General features: G+C 38.5%; 1 protein-coding gene across 1 annotated transcript in view; it reads right to left on the minus strand.

Annotated features, from left to right (window-relative positions):
• GC (GC vitamin D binding protein) overlaps positions 1-13,815 on the minus strand; it is a 35,868-nt gene extending 22,053 nt beyond the window's left edge. The window contains exons 1-2 of the mRNA XM_007446106.1: positions 13,697-13,815; positions 170-239 (exon numbers count right to left, since the gene is read on the minus strand). Of these exons, the coding sequence (XP_007446168.1) occupies positions 170-239; positions 13,697-13,754 (128 nt within the window). The 5' untranslated portion in view covers positions 13,755-13,815. The remainder of the gene's footprint in view (positions 1-169; positions 240-13,696) is intronic.
• Between the last annotated feature and the right edge of the window lie 3,094 nt (positions 13,816-16,909).

Here is a 16,909-nt window from a genome sequence, read left to right on the forward strand (position 1 = left end):
CCCCTGCATCGGCAGGCGGACTCTCAACCACTGCGCCACCAGGGAAGCCCCTATCCTCTTAATCTTAATGGAGATCAGTTCAGTCCCTGATGCAGACCTGAAGATACCTCACACTTAGCTTCATTCAAGGTCAGGTAACTAGGAGAGTGAGCGAGTACCTCATACTTACAAAGATGTGAAGTCATCTTTTCCCAGGCTGGCTAGTTCCTTGCAGACTTTATCTTTCTCATAATCTCGACCTAGGAACCAGAAATATATATTAAAAAAGTATTGCTTTCCTTTTAAATGAATGTTGCATTAAATGTATATGTACAAAGAGATCTTCCACATGACTCATCAATGGTGAAAGTAGCATTTTTCTCAATACCTATATGCAATTACACTTTTTGGTGCCTTTCTGTTTTATCACAATGGATCAAAATTTGATGGCATGCTATAAACTTTAATGAAAACTAAAGAAATAAAAAAAGAAAAAGAATTAACTATAGAGGGCAGACAACAGAAGCAAGAAGAACTACAATTCTGCAGCCTGTGGAAGGAAAGCCACATTCACAGAAAGATAGACCAGATGAAGAAACAAGATAAAACCCCAGAAAAACAACTAAATGAAATGGAGCTAGGCAACCTTCCAGAAAAAGAATTCAGAGTAATGACAGTGAAGATGATCCAGGACCTCGGAAAAAGAATGGAGGCAAAGATCGAGAAGATGCAAGAAATGTTTAACAAAGACCTAGAAGAATTGAAGAATAAACAAACAGAGATGAACAATACAATAACTGAAATGAAAACTACACTAGAAGGAATCAATAGCAGAATAACTGAGGCAGAAGAATGGATAAGTGACCTGGAAGATAAAATAGTGGAAATAACTACAGAGCAGAATAAAGAAAAAAGAATGAAAAAAATTGAGGACAGTCTCGCAGACCTCTGTGACATTAAATGCACCAACGTTCACATTATAGGGGTCCCAGAAGGAGATGAGAGAAAGGACCCGAGAAAATATATGAAGAGATTATAGTTGAAAACTTCCCTAACATGGGACAGGAAATAGACACCCAAGTCCGGGAAGCGCAGAGTCCCAGGCTGGATAAACCCAAGGAGAAACATGCCGAGACACATAGTAATCAAATTAATAAAAATTATTGAAAGCAACAAGGGAAAAATGGCAACATACAAGGGAACTGCCATAAGGTTAACAGCTGATTTCTCAGCAGAAAATCTACAAGCCAGAAGGGAGTGGCATGGTATGTTTAAAGTGATGAAAGGGAAGAAACTACAACCAAGATTACTCTACCCAGCAAGGATCTCATTCAAATTCGACAAAGAAATCAAGTTTTACACACAAGCAAAAGTTAAGGGAATTCAACACCACCAAACCAGCACTACAACGAATGCTAAAGGAACTTCTCTAAATGGGAAACCCAAGAGAAGAAAAAAGGACCTACAAAAACAAACCCTTAACAATTAAGAAAAGGGTAATAGGAACATACATATTGATAATTACCTTAAATGTGAATGTATTAGATGCTCCAACCAAAAGACACAGGCTTGCTGAATGGATACAAAAACAAGACCCATATAGGTGCTGTCTACAAGAGACCCACTTCATACCTAGGGACACATACAGACTAAAAGTGAGGGGATGGAAAAAGATATTCCATGCAAGTGGAAATCAAAAGAAAGCTGGAATAGCAATACTCATATCAGATAAAATAGGCTTTAAAATAAAGACTATTACAAGAGACAAGGAAAGACACTACATAATGATCAATGGATCAATCCTAGAAGAAGATATAAGAATTATATATGCACCCAACATATGCACCTCAATACATAAGGCAACTGCTAACAGCTATAAAAGGAAACTGACAGTAACACAGTATTAGTAGGGGACTTTTAACACCTCACTTACCACAATGGACAGATCATCCAGACAGAAAATTAATAAGGAAACACAAGCTTTAAATGACACAATAGATTGGTTAGAGTTAATTGATATTTATAGGACATTCCATCCAAAAACAGATTACAGTTTTCAAGTGCACATGGAACATTCTCCAGGATCACTTCTTGGGTCACAAACCAAGCCTTAGTAAATTTAAGAAACTTGATATCATATCAAGCATCTTTTCTGACCACAATGCTATGAGATTAGAAATCAACTACAGGGAAAAAAACATAAAAAACACAAATACATGGAGGCTAAACAATACGTTACTAAATAACCAAGAGGTCCCAAAGAAATCAAAGAGGAAGTCAAAAAATACCTAGAGACAAATTACAATGAAAACACAACAATCCAAAACCCTTGGGATGCAGCAAAAGCAGTTCTAAGAGGGAAGTTTATAGCAATACAAGCCTACATCAAGAAACAAAAATCTCAAACTATCTAATGTTACACCTCAAGGAACTAGAGAAAGAAGAATAAACAAAACCCAAAATTAGCAGTAGGAAAGAAATAAAAGATCAGAGCAAAAATAAATAGAAACAAAGAAACCAATAGCAAAGATCAATAAAACTAAAAGCTGATCCTTTGAAGGTAAACAAAATTGATAAACCTTTAGCCAGACTCATCAAGGAAAAGAGGGAGAAGACTCAGATCGATAAAATTAGAAATGAAAAGGAGAAGTAACAATGGATACCGCAGAAATACAAAGCATATTAAGAGACGGCTAAATGCAACTCTATGCCAATAAAATGGACAACCTGGAAGAAATGGACAAATTCTTAGAAAGGTATAAACTTCCAAAACTGAACCAGGAAGAAATAGAAAATATGAACAGACCAATCACAAGTAATGAAATTGAAACTGTGATTAAAAATCCTCTGGGCTTCCCTGGTGGCGCAGTGGTTGAGAGTCCGCCTGCTGATGCAGGGGACATGGGTTTGTGCCCTGTTCCGGGAAGATCCCACATGCCGCAGAGCGGCTGGGCCCGTGAGCCATGGCCACTGAGCCTGAGCGTCCGGAGCCTGTGCTCCGCAACGGGAGAGGCCACAACAGTGAGAGGCCCGTGTACCGCAAAAAAATAAATAAATAAATAAATAAAATGTTGTGTTTCAGGTGTACAGCAAAGTGATTCTGTTATATCCACTCTTTTTAAGATTCTTTTCCCATATAGGCCATTACAGACTACTGAGTAGAGTTTCCTGTGCTATACAGTAGGTCTTTATTAGTTGTCTATTTTATACCATATGATATTGCTTATATGTAGAAATTCTTGTTTTATGGTTTGGAGTGGAGGTGGTAGTGGTTGGATACTGGCTGGGGAAGATTTTGTTTTGTTTTTTTTTTTTCCTTTTAAAAAGATTCTCAGAACTTCCCTTGTGGCACAGTGGTTAAGAATCCACCTGCCAATGCAGGGAACATGGGTTCGATTCCTGGTCCGGGAAGATCCCACATGCCGTGGAGCAACAAAGCCTGTGCTCCACAACTACTGAGCCTGCGCTCTAGAGTGCCCACGAGCCATAACTACTGAAGCCCACATGCCTAGAGCCCGTGCTCCACAGCAAGAGAAGCCACCACAGTGAGAAACCCGCACACCACGATGAAGCGTAGCTTCCTGCAACTAGAGAAAGTCTGCGTGCAGCAAAGAAGACCCAACACAGCCAAAAAATAAATAAAAATATTAAAAAAAGATTCTCTTTGGGATTTGTTAGAATTCATGTTAAAAATGCCTGATTTCAGTGAAAATTGCCTGTAGAGGAAGCTGTTGTACCCTACGTCTTTCAGGTGGACTGTTCAATGCATATAACTAAGGTGAGAAGTCAGAATTGAGGGACAAAGACCTTCTTAAGCGGCATTTTCTAATAAGGGACCAACTCAGATACCATCAGAATCACAAAGAAGGTGGATAAACCTGCATGATCAAATCTCACATTTTCTTGGAAACTAGGACAAGACAGTAGGATTGATAGTGGCTTTTTATACTCTATTGACTGAGAACCTTCATATCTAGTACATTTTCTGTAATTTGTTGACTTATTTACAAGGTTGGATATTGTCACAGTTTCAGAAGGTCAAAATAAGGCAGAAATTTTCTGTTAATCATTAATGGCATTCAGTGGGACTGAAGATTAGGGCACAGGGGAAAAATTTAGGGTAGAGCTGTCTTCCTATAGTGAGAAGATGTAGTATTAGGATGTCAATGGAGTTTTATGTTGCTCCTGGTTAGAACTGGGGAAAATGGCTGGCAGTGGATTTTAGTTCAGTGTGAGAGAACTTTATAGCTGTGGCTAATTAATAACTGAAATGATGAACAGCTTTTTTTTTTTTTTTTTTTTTTTTTTTTTTTTTGCGGTACGCGGGCCTCTCACTGCTGTGGCCTCTCCCGTTGCGGAGCACAGGCTCTGGACGCGTAGGCTCAACGGCCATGGCTCACGGGCCCAGCCACTCCGCGGCGTGTGGGATTTTCCCGGACTGGGGCACGAACCCCTGTCCCCTGCATCGGCAGGTGGACTCGCAACCACTGCGCCACCAGGGAAGCCCTGAACAGCTTTTTGAAGTGAGTTTGTTTTGTCCTTAAAATATTCAAATGGAGTTTAAATAACAGTATGTATTAGATTCCGGAATTTAGTACACAGCCGTATCCTCATGATCTTTGAGATCACTTCTAAAAGCTTACAAAATCACCCCTTTTAGAAGCAGTAAGAAATTATACAGAATCTTTTTTCTCCCAAAGCTTATGGTTTCAAGCCACAAAAAATACTCAAATAAGAACTCCTTTGTTCTTAATGCAAAGGAAATAACTTTGCTTAATAAACTCTCCCTATAAAACTGCAGAGGTCACTTTTGTTTTATCGTGACCATGCAAAATGAGAGCCTGTATTCAATGGGGGCACCTCTGAACATTTAAAAAACTTTTGTTTCTAACTTTCCAGATTTCTCACTTCATTAAAAAAGTAGAGTTTCATTCAGTGTGCTGAGAACGTGAGTGCATATGAATATAGTATAAGTGGAGACTACAGTTTATCTCCTGATTTAATTAAAGCTATTTAAACAACTGAGATTGCACAGAAACACATTGGAATCCATGGGTGTTATGTACTGCTTTAGTTAGAATGCAATGACAGAAAACTGGGAAACTAGATCAACTACACAAGACTTAAAATGGTTTTGGAACCATTTTTGCTGGAATATTCAGTCTTGGGCAAAACAGAAGCAAGGGTAAAAGCCCAAATAGGCATTGAAGAAATTCAGAATTAAAATATGAGGGTAAAACTGCTCTTATAAAAGTAACCTGTAGGGGAAGCCGTTGCACCATGTATTTTTCAGGTGGATTACTTGAAATATTTCTGATTAAAAAAAATTCATCTATTCATTTATTCAAAGAGAAGACCTGGAGTTGAACTGGTTAAGCGAGTATGTTAATCACTTTTTCATCTTCCAAACGTAACAAATGCTGAACTTAACTTGCCGTGAGATTGTTCTAAATCAATTCCCTATTCCATGGAGTACTGCTTAATGTTTTCACACCAGTTGAGCTCACTTTCATTTATATAATTAAATCCTATATCAAATGAATTGTAAATGACATACTCTGTTCTTTAATGTGCCATGTGGTTATGAGGAGGACAATCTGGACTTTGATACGGCACTAGCAAATATTGGCATAATCCTAGTGACACTGGCGAAATCATTTTCACATTGTGACCCCTAAACACTCAATGTTTACAAATGTCGTTAACAGAATTGTTGCTTTTTGCAATAGCATGTCCCTTTTCTGTCTGTATTGTGAAACATTCTGCTAAGTTGTGCCTAATTCTGGACTTTTGAAAACATTTGGTTTACTTTTGGGAAATCTTTACTGCTTCATGCATCTCTCCTCTCCCAACACAGCTGACCATACTCATTCATACATGCAACAGACATGTCTTGAAGACTTACTCTGTGCCAGGCATTGGGTTCAGTATGGAATATACAGTAAAGAGCAAAATCGACACATCCTTGCCCTTACGGAACTTTTAATCTAGTGGGGATAGACAACATGATACTCATTGTTATGGTACAAACTTTACTAAAAAGGGTATTTTGAATGCTTTAACTATTGTTATAATCATTCTCTAAAATGAGTTTGGTCCTCTAGAAAAGCTGTTTATATACCGGGAGCAATGGTTGGAGCCTATATATGTTGTGTTGAATAAAAACACTTATATAGGATGCTAGGAACTGTCTTACGTTGCTCTTTTCCTATTCTGGAGAATCATGGGCTTTCAGAACTGTTGGGCATTTATATTTTTAAAATTTTATTCCTTTGACATTTTTATTTCCATTCTGCACTGACTCATCTATGTCAGAAAAGGTCCGTGTATTCGTGCGTTTTTTTTTTTTAACTTAAAGAATATGGTTTGTAGTATTCGTTCAAACTAGGTGGGCTACATATTCAGAGTAGTGGTTTTAGTTGAGAAATTAAATATTGTTGGGCTGGTTTAGGAAGTTTCCCTGATTATTGGAACTAAAGAAAACTGCTGATATGTCATTAAAAACATTGCCAATGAAGAAGTGGTATTCAAATTAGTACTTTTATTTCATTTTTCAGGCTTTTTGGGTCTCATTTCCATTGACATTTTAAATCACTATTAAATAAAGCATTGATCTGGATTCATATTGATGTTTGCAAGCAGGGGTGCAGTTTTGAGCTTAAGTCAATGGAAAGTAAACCTAGAGTTCTGCATGACATCTATAGATTAACTATCTAGAGGAAATTAACTGTACCTCTGAGGATGCCATCAGTGGAACATTTCAGATGTTGAAAATTCAAAATCAGTAGAAGATATAGGGGCAATGGATCAGTTGCCCCAATACTAAAATTGCCATAGAGGATGGCCTCATAGACTCACTCGAATTTGATGCCTTTGGTTTCAACACGGGTGGTAGCCCATATAGATGCTACACTCACCCAAGTCCCAGAGGAGGCATTCTTCCTCCACCCATCTCATTCCACCTTGCTTTTCCTTCACAAGTTGAGCACCTTGTCATCAACAAATGCTTTTGCAGAGGTGAAGATAAGGGAGCAAGTTTCCCTCTCCCACCTTTGGCATGAGTGAGGGTGGTGTCTTTTGTATCCTGAATTGGAAACTTAGAATGCATTACAGGGCTTAGTTTTTTAAACAATATAAGAATAAATAACATGATAAAGCACATATAAGAAACTTGAAAGCCAGCAATACTTAAGGAACTGGGGTCTGATAGTAGAGATAAGAATAAGAATACAACACCAATAGCAGCAGTAGTGATCATTTGCCATGGAAGAGATTGAAACAAAGCATATGAACCCATGGAATGGAAGAGACCTTTTAGAAAACCTCATGAAAGGAACTATTACTTGAAGTGGACCACGAATGATGGGCAGGATTTTAACAGGAATAAGTGAATTGGGAGAGGAATTTTAAGTGGAGAGAACGTGAAGAAATATCTGAAGTTAGAATATCTCCAGTCATATCTGGAGAATGAGTAATCCAATAAAACTGAAGCAGTGGAATTAAATACTAGAAAACTTGATCCCCAAAGTTTTACTTATTTTTTAAGGTAATGGGGTATCTATTGACATACATTCATGGAGAGGAATGACCAACTCAGAGCTGCACTCAAGGAAGAGTAATCTTGGGATCTAAGCGAAATAGTACCTTGTTATTAAGGCTGTTCTGTGAAATATGTTAGTCTATGTAAAAATGCCTAGCACATCTCCTGCCTAATGTGGTAAAAACACAATGAATGTTAGCACCTCTTCTTATAGCAAAATCCAGTGATGATACCTATATGCCCTTGTGATAAGGATACCATATGGCTTGCTCTGGTCCTTCTCTCAGATGGTAGGCTAAATTACTTTCTGGTCAGAAGGAAATGGAAGAGAAGATAAAAATAGAAAACTCCCAGGAAGCATGGAAATGAGTTAACATGTACCCCAGTTATCTCCTGGCCAATTCTTCCTGGATCTGACCAATGAGATTATAGTCCATGAACAGTGAGATGCTTTCACTCAATGATCCTTTCCTTGGGGAAGTCCTAGCCTGTCACAGAACCCAGAAACCTACAGTATTAGGTTTCTATTGCTACTGTAACACATTACCACAAATTCAGTGGCTTAAACTTACTGCTTTACATTTCTACTGGGTAGACTGACACGGGTCTCACTGGGCTAAATTCAAGGTGTCAGCAGGATTGTGTTCTTTCTGGATGCTCTAGGGGAGAATCCACTTCCTTGCCTACTCCAACTTCTAGAGGTGGCCTAGGATTCTAGGCTCAAGGCCTCCTTCCTCCATCTTCAAAGTTGGCAACTTTGTGTCTCTTTGTGCCTTTTCTCTTTAGTGGCATCATTCTCTGACTGATTCTGTTTTTCTCCCTTTTTGTGATTACACTGGCCTCACTCAGATAATCCAGCATTGCTTTTCTACTTTAAGGTCTGCTGACTAGCAACCTTTATTCTGTCTGAAACCTTAATTCCCCTTTGTGATGTGAGCTAACCTCTTAGCCCGTTCCAGGCATTAGAATGTCAACATTTTTGGAGGATGCTCATGCTGCCTAACATACACATTACTATTTAAGCCTGAGGTTGTACCCACCCGGGTACATGTGATGTACCCGTCACATGACTCCAAACAGAGACCAGAATTGGGGTGGGTTTGTATCAGACAGTCTGATAGCTAGAATCCCACCAGTCAGCTATACATGTTCACCCCTAGCGTTTCATTTACCTTCCCAACAGTGGTCCTAATTTTTATGTATTCCATTTTTGGACTCCACTTACCAGGTTATGTCAGGTTTTGCATTGTGTTTTAATATGAATTGATTGGGGAAGGGATGGGAGGTAGGGATTTTGTTAGGGAAGCCATTACAATAGCTGGGTGAAGGTTAATAAGGGCCTGCACAAGGACGGTATAAGAAAGTGGAAATGTAGTAGACAAAAGAGCCAGTGTTCCCAGGCTTTGAGAACTACATCTATGCAGGGGGTAAAGGAGACAGACAAAAGGACCACTGAGGAGTTTCGGTACAAGGCTGACATATTTTAGGACTGAAATTTATAGAATACAGAAATGATTGGATACTGATAACAAAAATGTATAAAATAAAATCCAACAGTACTCTACAGGATTGAACATAAATGATTTAGAGGTGATAGTGCCAGGAAAACAGGAAGTTACAAGACAGAGCTGGTTTCATGGAATAGGGATGAACTGGGATTTGGATCAGTTGTGGATGACCGTGGTGGACAGAATGAATTTCACTTACTTCCCCCTAAATTGGTGTCAATGATTGGTTCTCTCTCACACTTACTCTAAGATTAGTGAAAGTTTTTTCAGGTATATGTTTCATGAGAGGCAGCAAAGCAGTGATTTTGAGTGACTGCCTTTGTAAACCCAGAGAATTAATGTAAAATTCTGATCCTGACACTTAACTAGCTCAGTTACTTTGGATAAGTTACTTAACCCCTCTTTTCCTCAGCTTTCCCCATTGATAAGATGGGGATAATAGTACTGAGCTCATCATGGTGTTGAAAGGATGAAATAAATCTATCTGAAAGATTTTAAACATGTTAACATATTGTAAATAAATTATTAGCTATTTTATTCAATGGATAAAATCTAGTGCCAATGCTTCACAGTGGATACTATATATAACACTTATAATGAAAATAACAAAAGACTTAAAAGTTTACTCCTGGGCTTCCCTGGTGGCGCAGTGGTTGAGAGTCCGCCTGCCGATGCAGGCAACACGGGTTCGTGCCCCGGTCCAGGAAAACCCCACATGCTGTGGAGCGGCTGGGCCCGTTGAGCCATGGCCGCTGAGCCTGAGCGTCCGGAGCCTGTGCTCCGCAGCGGGAGAGGCCGCAACAGTGGGAGGCCCGCGTACCGCAAAAAAAAAAAGAAACAAAAAAAAAAAAAAAAAGTTTACTCCTTCCAGGATATATATTATGTGTCCTAGTTGATATTTAATTTTCCTTAAATACTCAAAACTACCTTATGAGGTAGGTACTCTAATAACCTTAGTTGTGTGATTTTACACACAAAAAACTGCTACACATAATATATGGCAAGTAGTGTTCTAAAACTGAGAATTCCAGCAAGGAACAAAAAGTCCTTGATTTCATGGAGCTTACATTCTACATCTTACTTTCATTACAATAAACAAATGAACAGCTGGTAATGTGATGAGTGCTAAAAATAAAAGCAAAATAAAACAACAAAAACAGCGTAAGGGAATAGAGAAAAATTGAGTAGTAGGTGCTATTTGAGGTAGATTGCTCAGGGAAGTCTCTATATGTGAACTTGGAGCAGACAGAGGGGATCCATGTTCTAAGATGAGTGAGGTGCTAAGGCAGATCCCTGGGGTGCAGAATACAGAGAGTGGGAGCTAGTGTGGAGGCCAGTGTGGCTGAAATAGAGTGAACTGGGGGGAAATAGAGAGGAGGGTAGCAGTGGGCAGAATAAAGAAGTTAAGTGACCATAGATACTAGGCAGAGGGTAATCAGTTCCTTTTAAGGATTTCTTCACCCTCTTTCTGTATAGATCAACCTTGTGGCCTGTTAGAGTATGCTTACTCATCCCCATACCCCATATATGATGGTGAATTCATACTGGCATTGCACCTCATAGCAATGAAGCATAATTTTGCTATTAGGTTAACATTGCTTTTTTTTGCGGTACGCGGGCCTCTCACTGTTGTGGCCTCTCCTGCTGCGGAGCACAGGCTCCGGACGCTCAGGCTCAGTGGCCATGGCTCACGGGCCCAGCCGCTCCGCGGCATGTGGGATCTTCCCGGACCGGGGCATGAACCCGTGTCCCCTGCATCGGCAGGTGGACTCTCAACCACTGCGCCACCAGGGAAGCCCTAACCTTGCTTTTGATGATGAAGTTAGCTACCTCTTTGACTTCAGCTCTTCCTCCTTTCCTCCTTTCCCTTCTCAGCTAAGCCTCTTTAATGCTTTTACTCTGGGTGCTTTGTGAACTTGGATCAGGCCGTATTTGTTCCTAGCTCAGGACATTTGCACCTGAGTTCGTCAGCTTGAAACATACCTCTAGATATTTGCATGGCTGTCTTTTTTTCATCATGTAGATCTCAAATCCTATGTTGCCTCCTCAGTCACCTGAGGAGGTGACTAAGCACCAAAATAAGCATAAAATTATGCTTATTTTGCAGAGAGCATATACAGACATATCTGGGAAAGTATCAATAGAGTATTTTCTTATTCTAAATTACTTCTCTTTAGCATTCTGTACAGCTATGTTCTTGAATCAAACTGAGGGCAATTTTGTTTTTCACATGGCTCCTGATGCAGGGGTGGCAATTTGTAGAAAAGAGAAAGCGTAATTCAGTGGTGGTTTGGAAGACTGGGATGAACCACATTGTCTTAGGGCTGTTTCAACAGGTAAGTGGGAGAAGGAGAAATACAGCTTCCCCCCCACCTCAAGGGGAATTGACTTTCTTCTTGCTATTTGATACCATGTTTAATAAGATTACGCTGAGAATGAAATGCTTAAAGCAAAAGGAAGACGTTCTTGCCAATAGCTCTTATAAACAGCAGTGCTTTGCTTCCTATAGCATTAGTTCTTTGGTAATTGTGTAGCAATTGTGTAGTAATTGTGTAGCCTTCTTGTTTCTTGGGAAGAGGGAAAGATATGATTTAGATTAGTGCTTTATCCATTTCAGTTTTGGGTAAAGAAGCCAAGTGGAGGCAATTGGCAAACATAACTTTCTTGCCTCTCACAGGGTAGCTAAAGTGGATATTATAATATCATTTAGATTTGGCATATTTGGTAAGCCCTTCTCTCTCAAGATGTACCCAAGGGCTTGTGAACTGAATCCGCAATGCCAATTGATAGAAGAGGATGAGTCTGACTGGAGCTAACGTTCATATTGTATCCACTTTAGAACTGAGGTTTTCCAAAGACTGCTTCCATGAGATACAGGCATTTTAGGAAACTTTATTGTTTTGAATAAAGTTAAATTATCTTGTTTTGATTTGTCAGAACTCTTAGGACAACAAAAACATTGATTATGAACCAACCAAGAAAGACTAATGTCTGGCTTATTTCTTAAATATGTTTGGCCATAGAAATATATTTCCAAAATGAGTCTTGAAGGAAATGCACCTTGGAAAAGAGGTTCTAGACAAATGCTTTGGGTGATTGGTCAGCTCTGTAGAACTAGGCAGAGAACTGCAACCCAAACCAATCCTCCAGCATCCAAAGTTCCTCTCAACTCCTTCAATCTGTACACTTCCTGCCAGGAGTGAGCGCACCTAGTTTCCAGGTTAAAACACTGACTTGGTATTTGGGTTATGCTCAGGTATTACAGAACAGAGGACTGATGGGTCAGGACTACTGTCCCCAAATATTGGACATTTATTATGTAGGTAATTGTACTTTACATCTCAGGAGTCATGATCTGACCTATGGCACATAGGTAATCGAGTTCATTGTGAAGTTCAGACCTTCAAGGGAGCTTACTTGAAGTTTTTAGCATGTGTTTCATCAGAGGCTGAGTGAATAATAAAGGATGTTGAAATAGAGGTTGCAGAATACTGTTATTCTCCAAAGCACTGTAATTCTTTGAAGTGAAGCCAGTGTACATTTACTGAGTCAGTAGTTCAAAATGGCACATTATGGCATCCACATATAATCCCAGGACATAACCATTACTGGACTTTCTGTGTTTTGAAAATCCAGATCTGAACCTACTTCAGGAGGACTTTTCAGGTTCAGATCTGCCTCAGGGAAACCATGGGTGAAGGAGTAAGCTTTCAGGGTTCCTTGGGATCTGGGCTATTCAGAGGTCTTGTAAGGGACATGAATAAGACAAAATTTAAAAGAATTTAATGACAAAAATGAGTTTTTTTTAAAAAAAAACTGTAAAAATATGGTCAGGAGTAAGGTTATTCTTGTCATAGTTAATAACTGTTGATTCCTGGGATACACGCATTTTATTCCACTGGTTAAATGTTATTAATATGACTTGGGTAAAGCGGTTAACTGACAGCACTACATGAAAATTTTAATTTTTTGAAGCCAGATGAATGCAGATTCCTTTTATAAGCATTAAATAATCAGCCAGAAAGTAAATTGGAACTGATTATGAATTTCGCAGCTTGGGAACTTATAAAGTTGTATATTGCTCAAAGACGAAGACACCAATTTGATGAATGAACTTAATGAAAAATATAGCTCAGAGACCTTGATAGTCATATTTCTTAGCAAATGAATTCTTTTATGTGAGATATTTTGGAAACTATAATGCATTTTCAAATATTACATATAGAGGATTCCTTGAAGAAGATCAAAGAAATCTGTTGACTTCGTCATTGATATGGTATATTGTACTCTCACTGGCAATATCTGAAGTCTGAAAAACAAAGCTCAGCGATGGATCACAGCCTCCATTTGCGTTCTCCTTTAACGAATTAAAAAATTCTAATTTTGAACCATTTTTTAAGATCTTGGTTATCAAGAAAACAGGGAAAGATAAGTGACAAATTACAGTTTTTCTTTCTTTCATGGGATTCTTATCGTGACTTCTTGGCTATTCTAATTGAACACTCTATGTGACATATGAGTTCAGATTAACCCTCCTTTGATTCCTCCCTCTCTCCCCAACATATTCACTGATTCTTCTGTTTTTCACCTTGTGTATAATTTTTAAAATGGTAACAAAATTAGATTAGTTGAGAGTTCTTGTAAATGGTCACAGCACTGTAAGTCTTACCTCTCTCTAGAGCATGCACAAATGCTACAGCAAGCAGGAAAACCAGGATCGTCTTCATTTTTCTGCCGGCAAGTCCTGTAGCACCCCCGTCTCCTGTGTGTTACCCAGTTAAAAAAAATAAAATGGCATCCAAGAGTAACCAATTCCCTTTTACTAATAAGATTCCTGACTGTGAGCTAATGAATTATTAATCTCTACATGGAAGGAAGGGCAGTCATCCTTGGGCCACAAGAGATAAAATATCATCAATCAAGGCAAATAGACAACCTGGGGAAAAAGTAGTGGAAAATCTAGGAGATTTTAATCATTAACTTTGTCAAACTGCAAAAGAGTCAGGGTATATATAGATTTTTCCCCCCCTACTTCTGCTTTTTGCTAAAGCTTATCTAATGTATTTATGGGCACATTTTCCCTCCCTCTTTCTGTGTTGTCTTTGGACATTCCCTACCCTTCTCATGTGTATAAATGGAAACTTGGAGGTGTCTCTTTGTTTAAACCTACTACAAATAAAGATTATCTTAAATATCACAGACTAGATGTTTAATAAGGGCAAAAAAAGTGAGAACCCAATTTATCACAATTGCTCAAATCCATAATTTTAATGCTATATATTTTATTGAAGATGATTGGGATAGTACTTTATGTGCTATATTACACAAATATATTTCTAAAGCACTGACATACATATTAGAAATAACCCTTGAAATCACAAAAGTTAGTGGCAAATCTTGGACTCCCCATAGCTCATTTAAAGTTCTTTTTATTAGTACTATACAACTAGTATATTTTAGGATAATATAACTTGAGAGTACACAGTTGGCCTTGTAGAATGCAGAATCCACCATCTTCATTTTACAGAAGAAGGAACTAAACCCCAGAGATTCTGTGGCTTGCCCAGAAAGGCACAGGTAGTTGTCGTTCATTCCATCACTGGAAACAGGTCAGCGTCTCGTTCTTGCAGCAGTCATCTTTTCAGGAAACAGGGTCAGATAAGGGTTGGGTACACCAGCTCTGGAATCAAATCCCTACTCAGCTCTTATCGGCTATATAACCTTGGAAAATCATCTCTCTAAGCCTCATCTGTCTCCTATGCAAAATGATGATAACTTGTAGTACTTTTGTTACAAGAATGTTGTGAGCTTAATTAAGATACTCTGCAAGGTTTACCATAATAACAAACATATGGTAGTATGCATTAATGTTAACTATTGCTCTTATTCTAGTTATTGCCCCCTCTTTTCACTGGCTCTCCAAATTTATAATATCTGAGAAGGTTATTGAAGCTAATGAGGCCTAGAACTCAGTGGAAAATCTTGAAGCCAGCCTGTATTATGAGTTTAGGACCGTCACAGATAAGTGGTAAAGAATTCTGATATCAATTTAGTAGCTAAGGGTTAACTGCATGGTCAGATTCCATCAAAATCTCAAATTGCGTAAGCAGTTACATTTTTAGTAAGATTCTCCATCTATATTGAAAATTGTTGAGTGTTAAGTTCAGAAAATACAGTCCAGGTAGTTGGAAAAGTATAACTAAGCAAGATTAAAGCAGAGATATCTCTATAAAGCCAACGGAAATTCACATGCTAGAGGAGACTAAAAGATACTCTAAATATTGCTAGGGGCAATATGGGAAGATAGCCTTACTATTCAAGGACCAACTGTATGCTGTTCAAAGAGGACTACAAGTCCTCTAAACTTTTCCTTTGGCTAAACTCTTAGTTTACTTTGCAAGTTAATTTAAAAGTGTGTTTTAATCTTAGTATAGATTATTTGGAAGTGCCAAATAATCAAGTGGCACTAATAATCAACTGTTATCTTAAGTGCCAAAACACTTAAAAATAACTAAGAAGCCCAGAACTCAGAAACATTATTCACACATTATAGTTTCCATTTTTAAGATAATACACATATCCATTATTATAGAGTTTTGTATTTAACAGTATTTCATCTTCTGATGATTAGTTCATTCAAAGATATACTGGATTGTTTCCCATTAATTTTGCTACAGTTTAAGATCAGCCTGTTCTTTCATTTAAAAAACAATTATAACTTTATCTCTGATTTTGCAATAACATCTACCACTTTTGTTTAATGATAAACTACATGTAGCAAGAGTTGCAACATCTCATTTAGGTCCTCCTGAGAAATCTCTACACAAGCTGCCAAATGTACTCTCTTGGCTGAGTTTACCATTTTCCAACTGAAAATCAGCATTCATGTGCTAATAGCTAAATACATGAACCATCTCTCAGTCTTATTTATATAATTCTCCTTTAATTCTTTTACATGTTGATAGCTCACCGTCATTCTGTTGGAAAGAAATAATTGGCTTAATTGAGACATCTCATCTTGCCATGACTACTCTAGTAAGTCCAATGGTGGGGGGGGGGAGATAAAAAAGACCAAGTGAAATCTTCTGCCACAGTTACAGTAGTAGTGACAGCAACTCAGAAATTTATAATGGAAATAGTTATTTTAGAAGAATTATTTATTAAATAAGCAGTAGAATTTCACAGGAATTTTTGCCCATAAAGAATCAAATAGCATATACAGAAGTCGAAATAAGTTGCTGTACACATGAAATTGATATAATATTATAAACCAGTTAAAAAACTGATTTGGGGCTTCCCTGGTGGTGCAGTGGTTGAGAGTCTGCCTGCCGATGCAGGGGACACGGGTTCGTGCCCTGGTCCAGGAAGATCCCACATGCTGCGGAGCGGCTAGGCCCGTGAGCCATGGCCGCTGAGCCTGCGCGTCCGGAGCCTGTGCTCCGCAACGGGAGAGGCCACAACAGTGAGAGGCCCAAAAACTGATTCGAAGTAATCTCCCACCTCTTTATCTTGCCATTGGCTTCAGAAGAAATGTAGGTTTCTCCCTAAACAGGGCTAGTTCTAGGCAAAATTGTGAGATAAAGCCCATCTTTAGTTCTTTCGCTTTCACATTCTCTTCTTGTAGTAACTCTTAGATCTTACACCCTTTACTAAAGGAGTATCTTTAACATTTTTATGCTGCAACAGGCTGCTTAAAACTCTCCTATTATAGTAGTCCAGTAGAAATGACCTTCAAATCGATTTCATTTGCCAGAGTGTTTTCATTCAGATTCTCTTTATATTGTTAAAGTGCATTATCAGCATCTTTCCCTGATAAATGACCTGGTGAAATGGATATCAGTAGCATAAAGTGATATCCTTAAAGTTGATGTGCAGAGCAGGA

This window comes from Lipotes vexillifer, unplaced genomic scaffold (assembly GCF_000442215.2).
Source record: "Lipotes vexillifer unplaced genomic scaffold, Lipotes_vexillifer_v1.1 scaffold933, whole genome shotgun sequence".
Classification (NCBI taxonomy): Eukaryota; Metazoa; Chordata; class Mammalia; order Artiodactyla; family Lipotidae; genus Lipotes; species Lipotes vexillifer.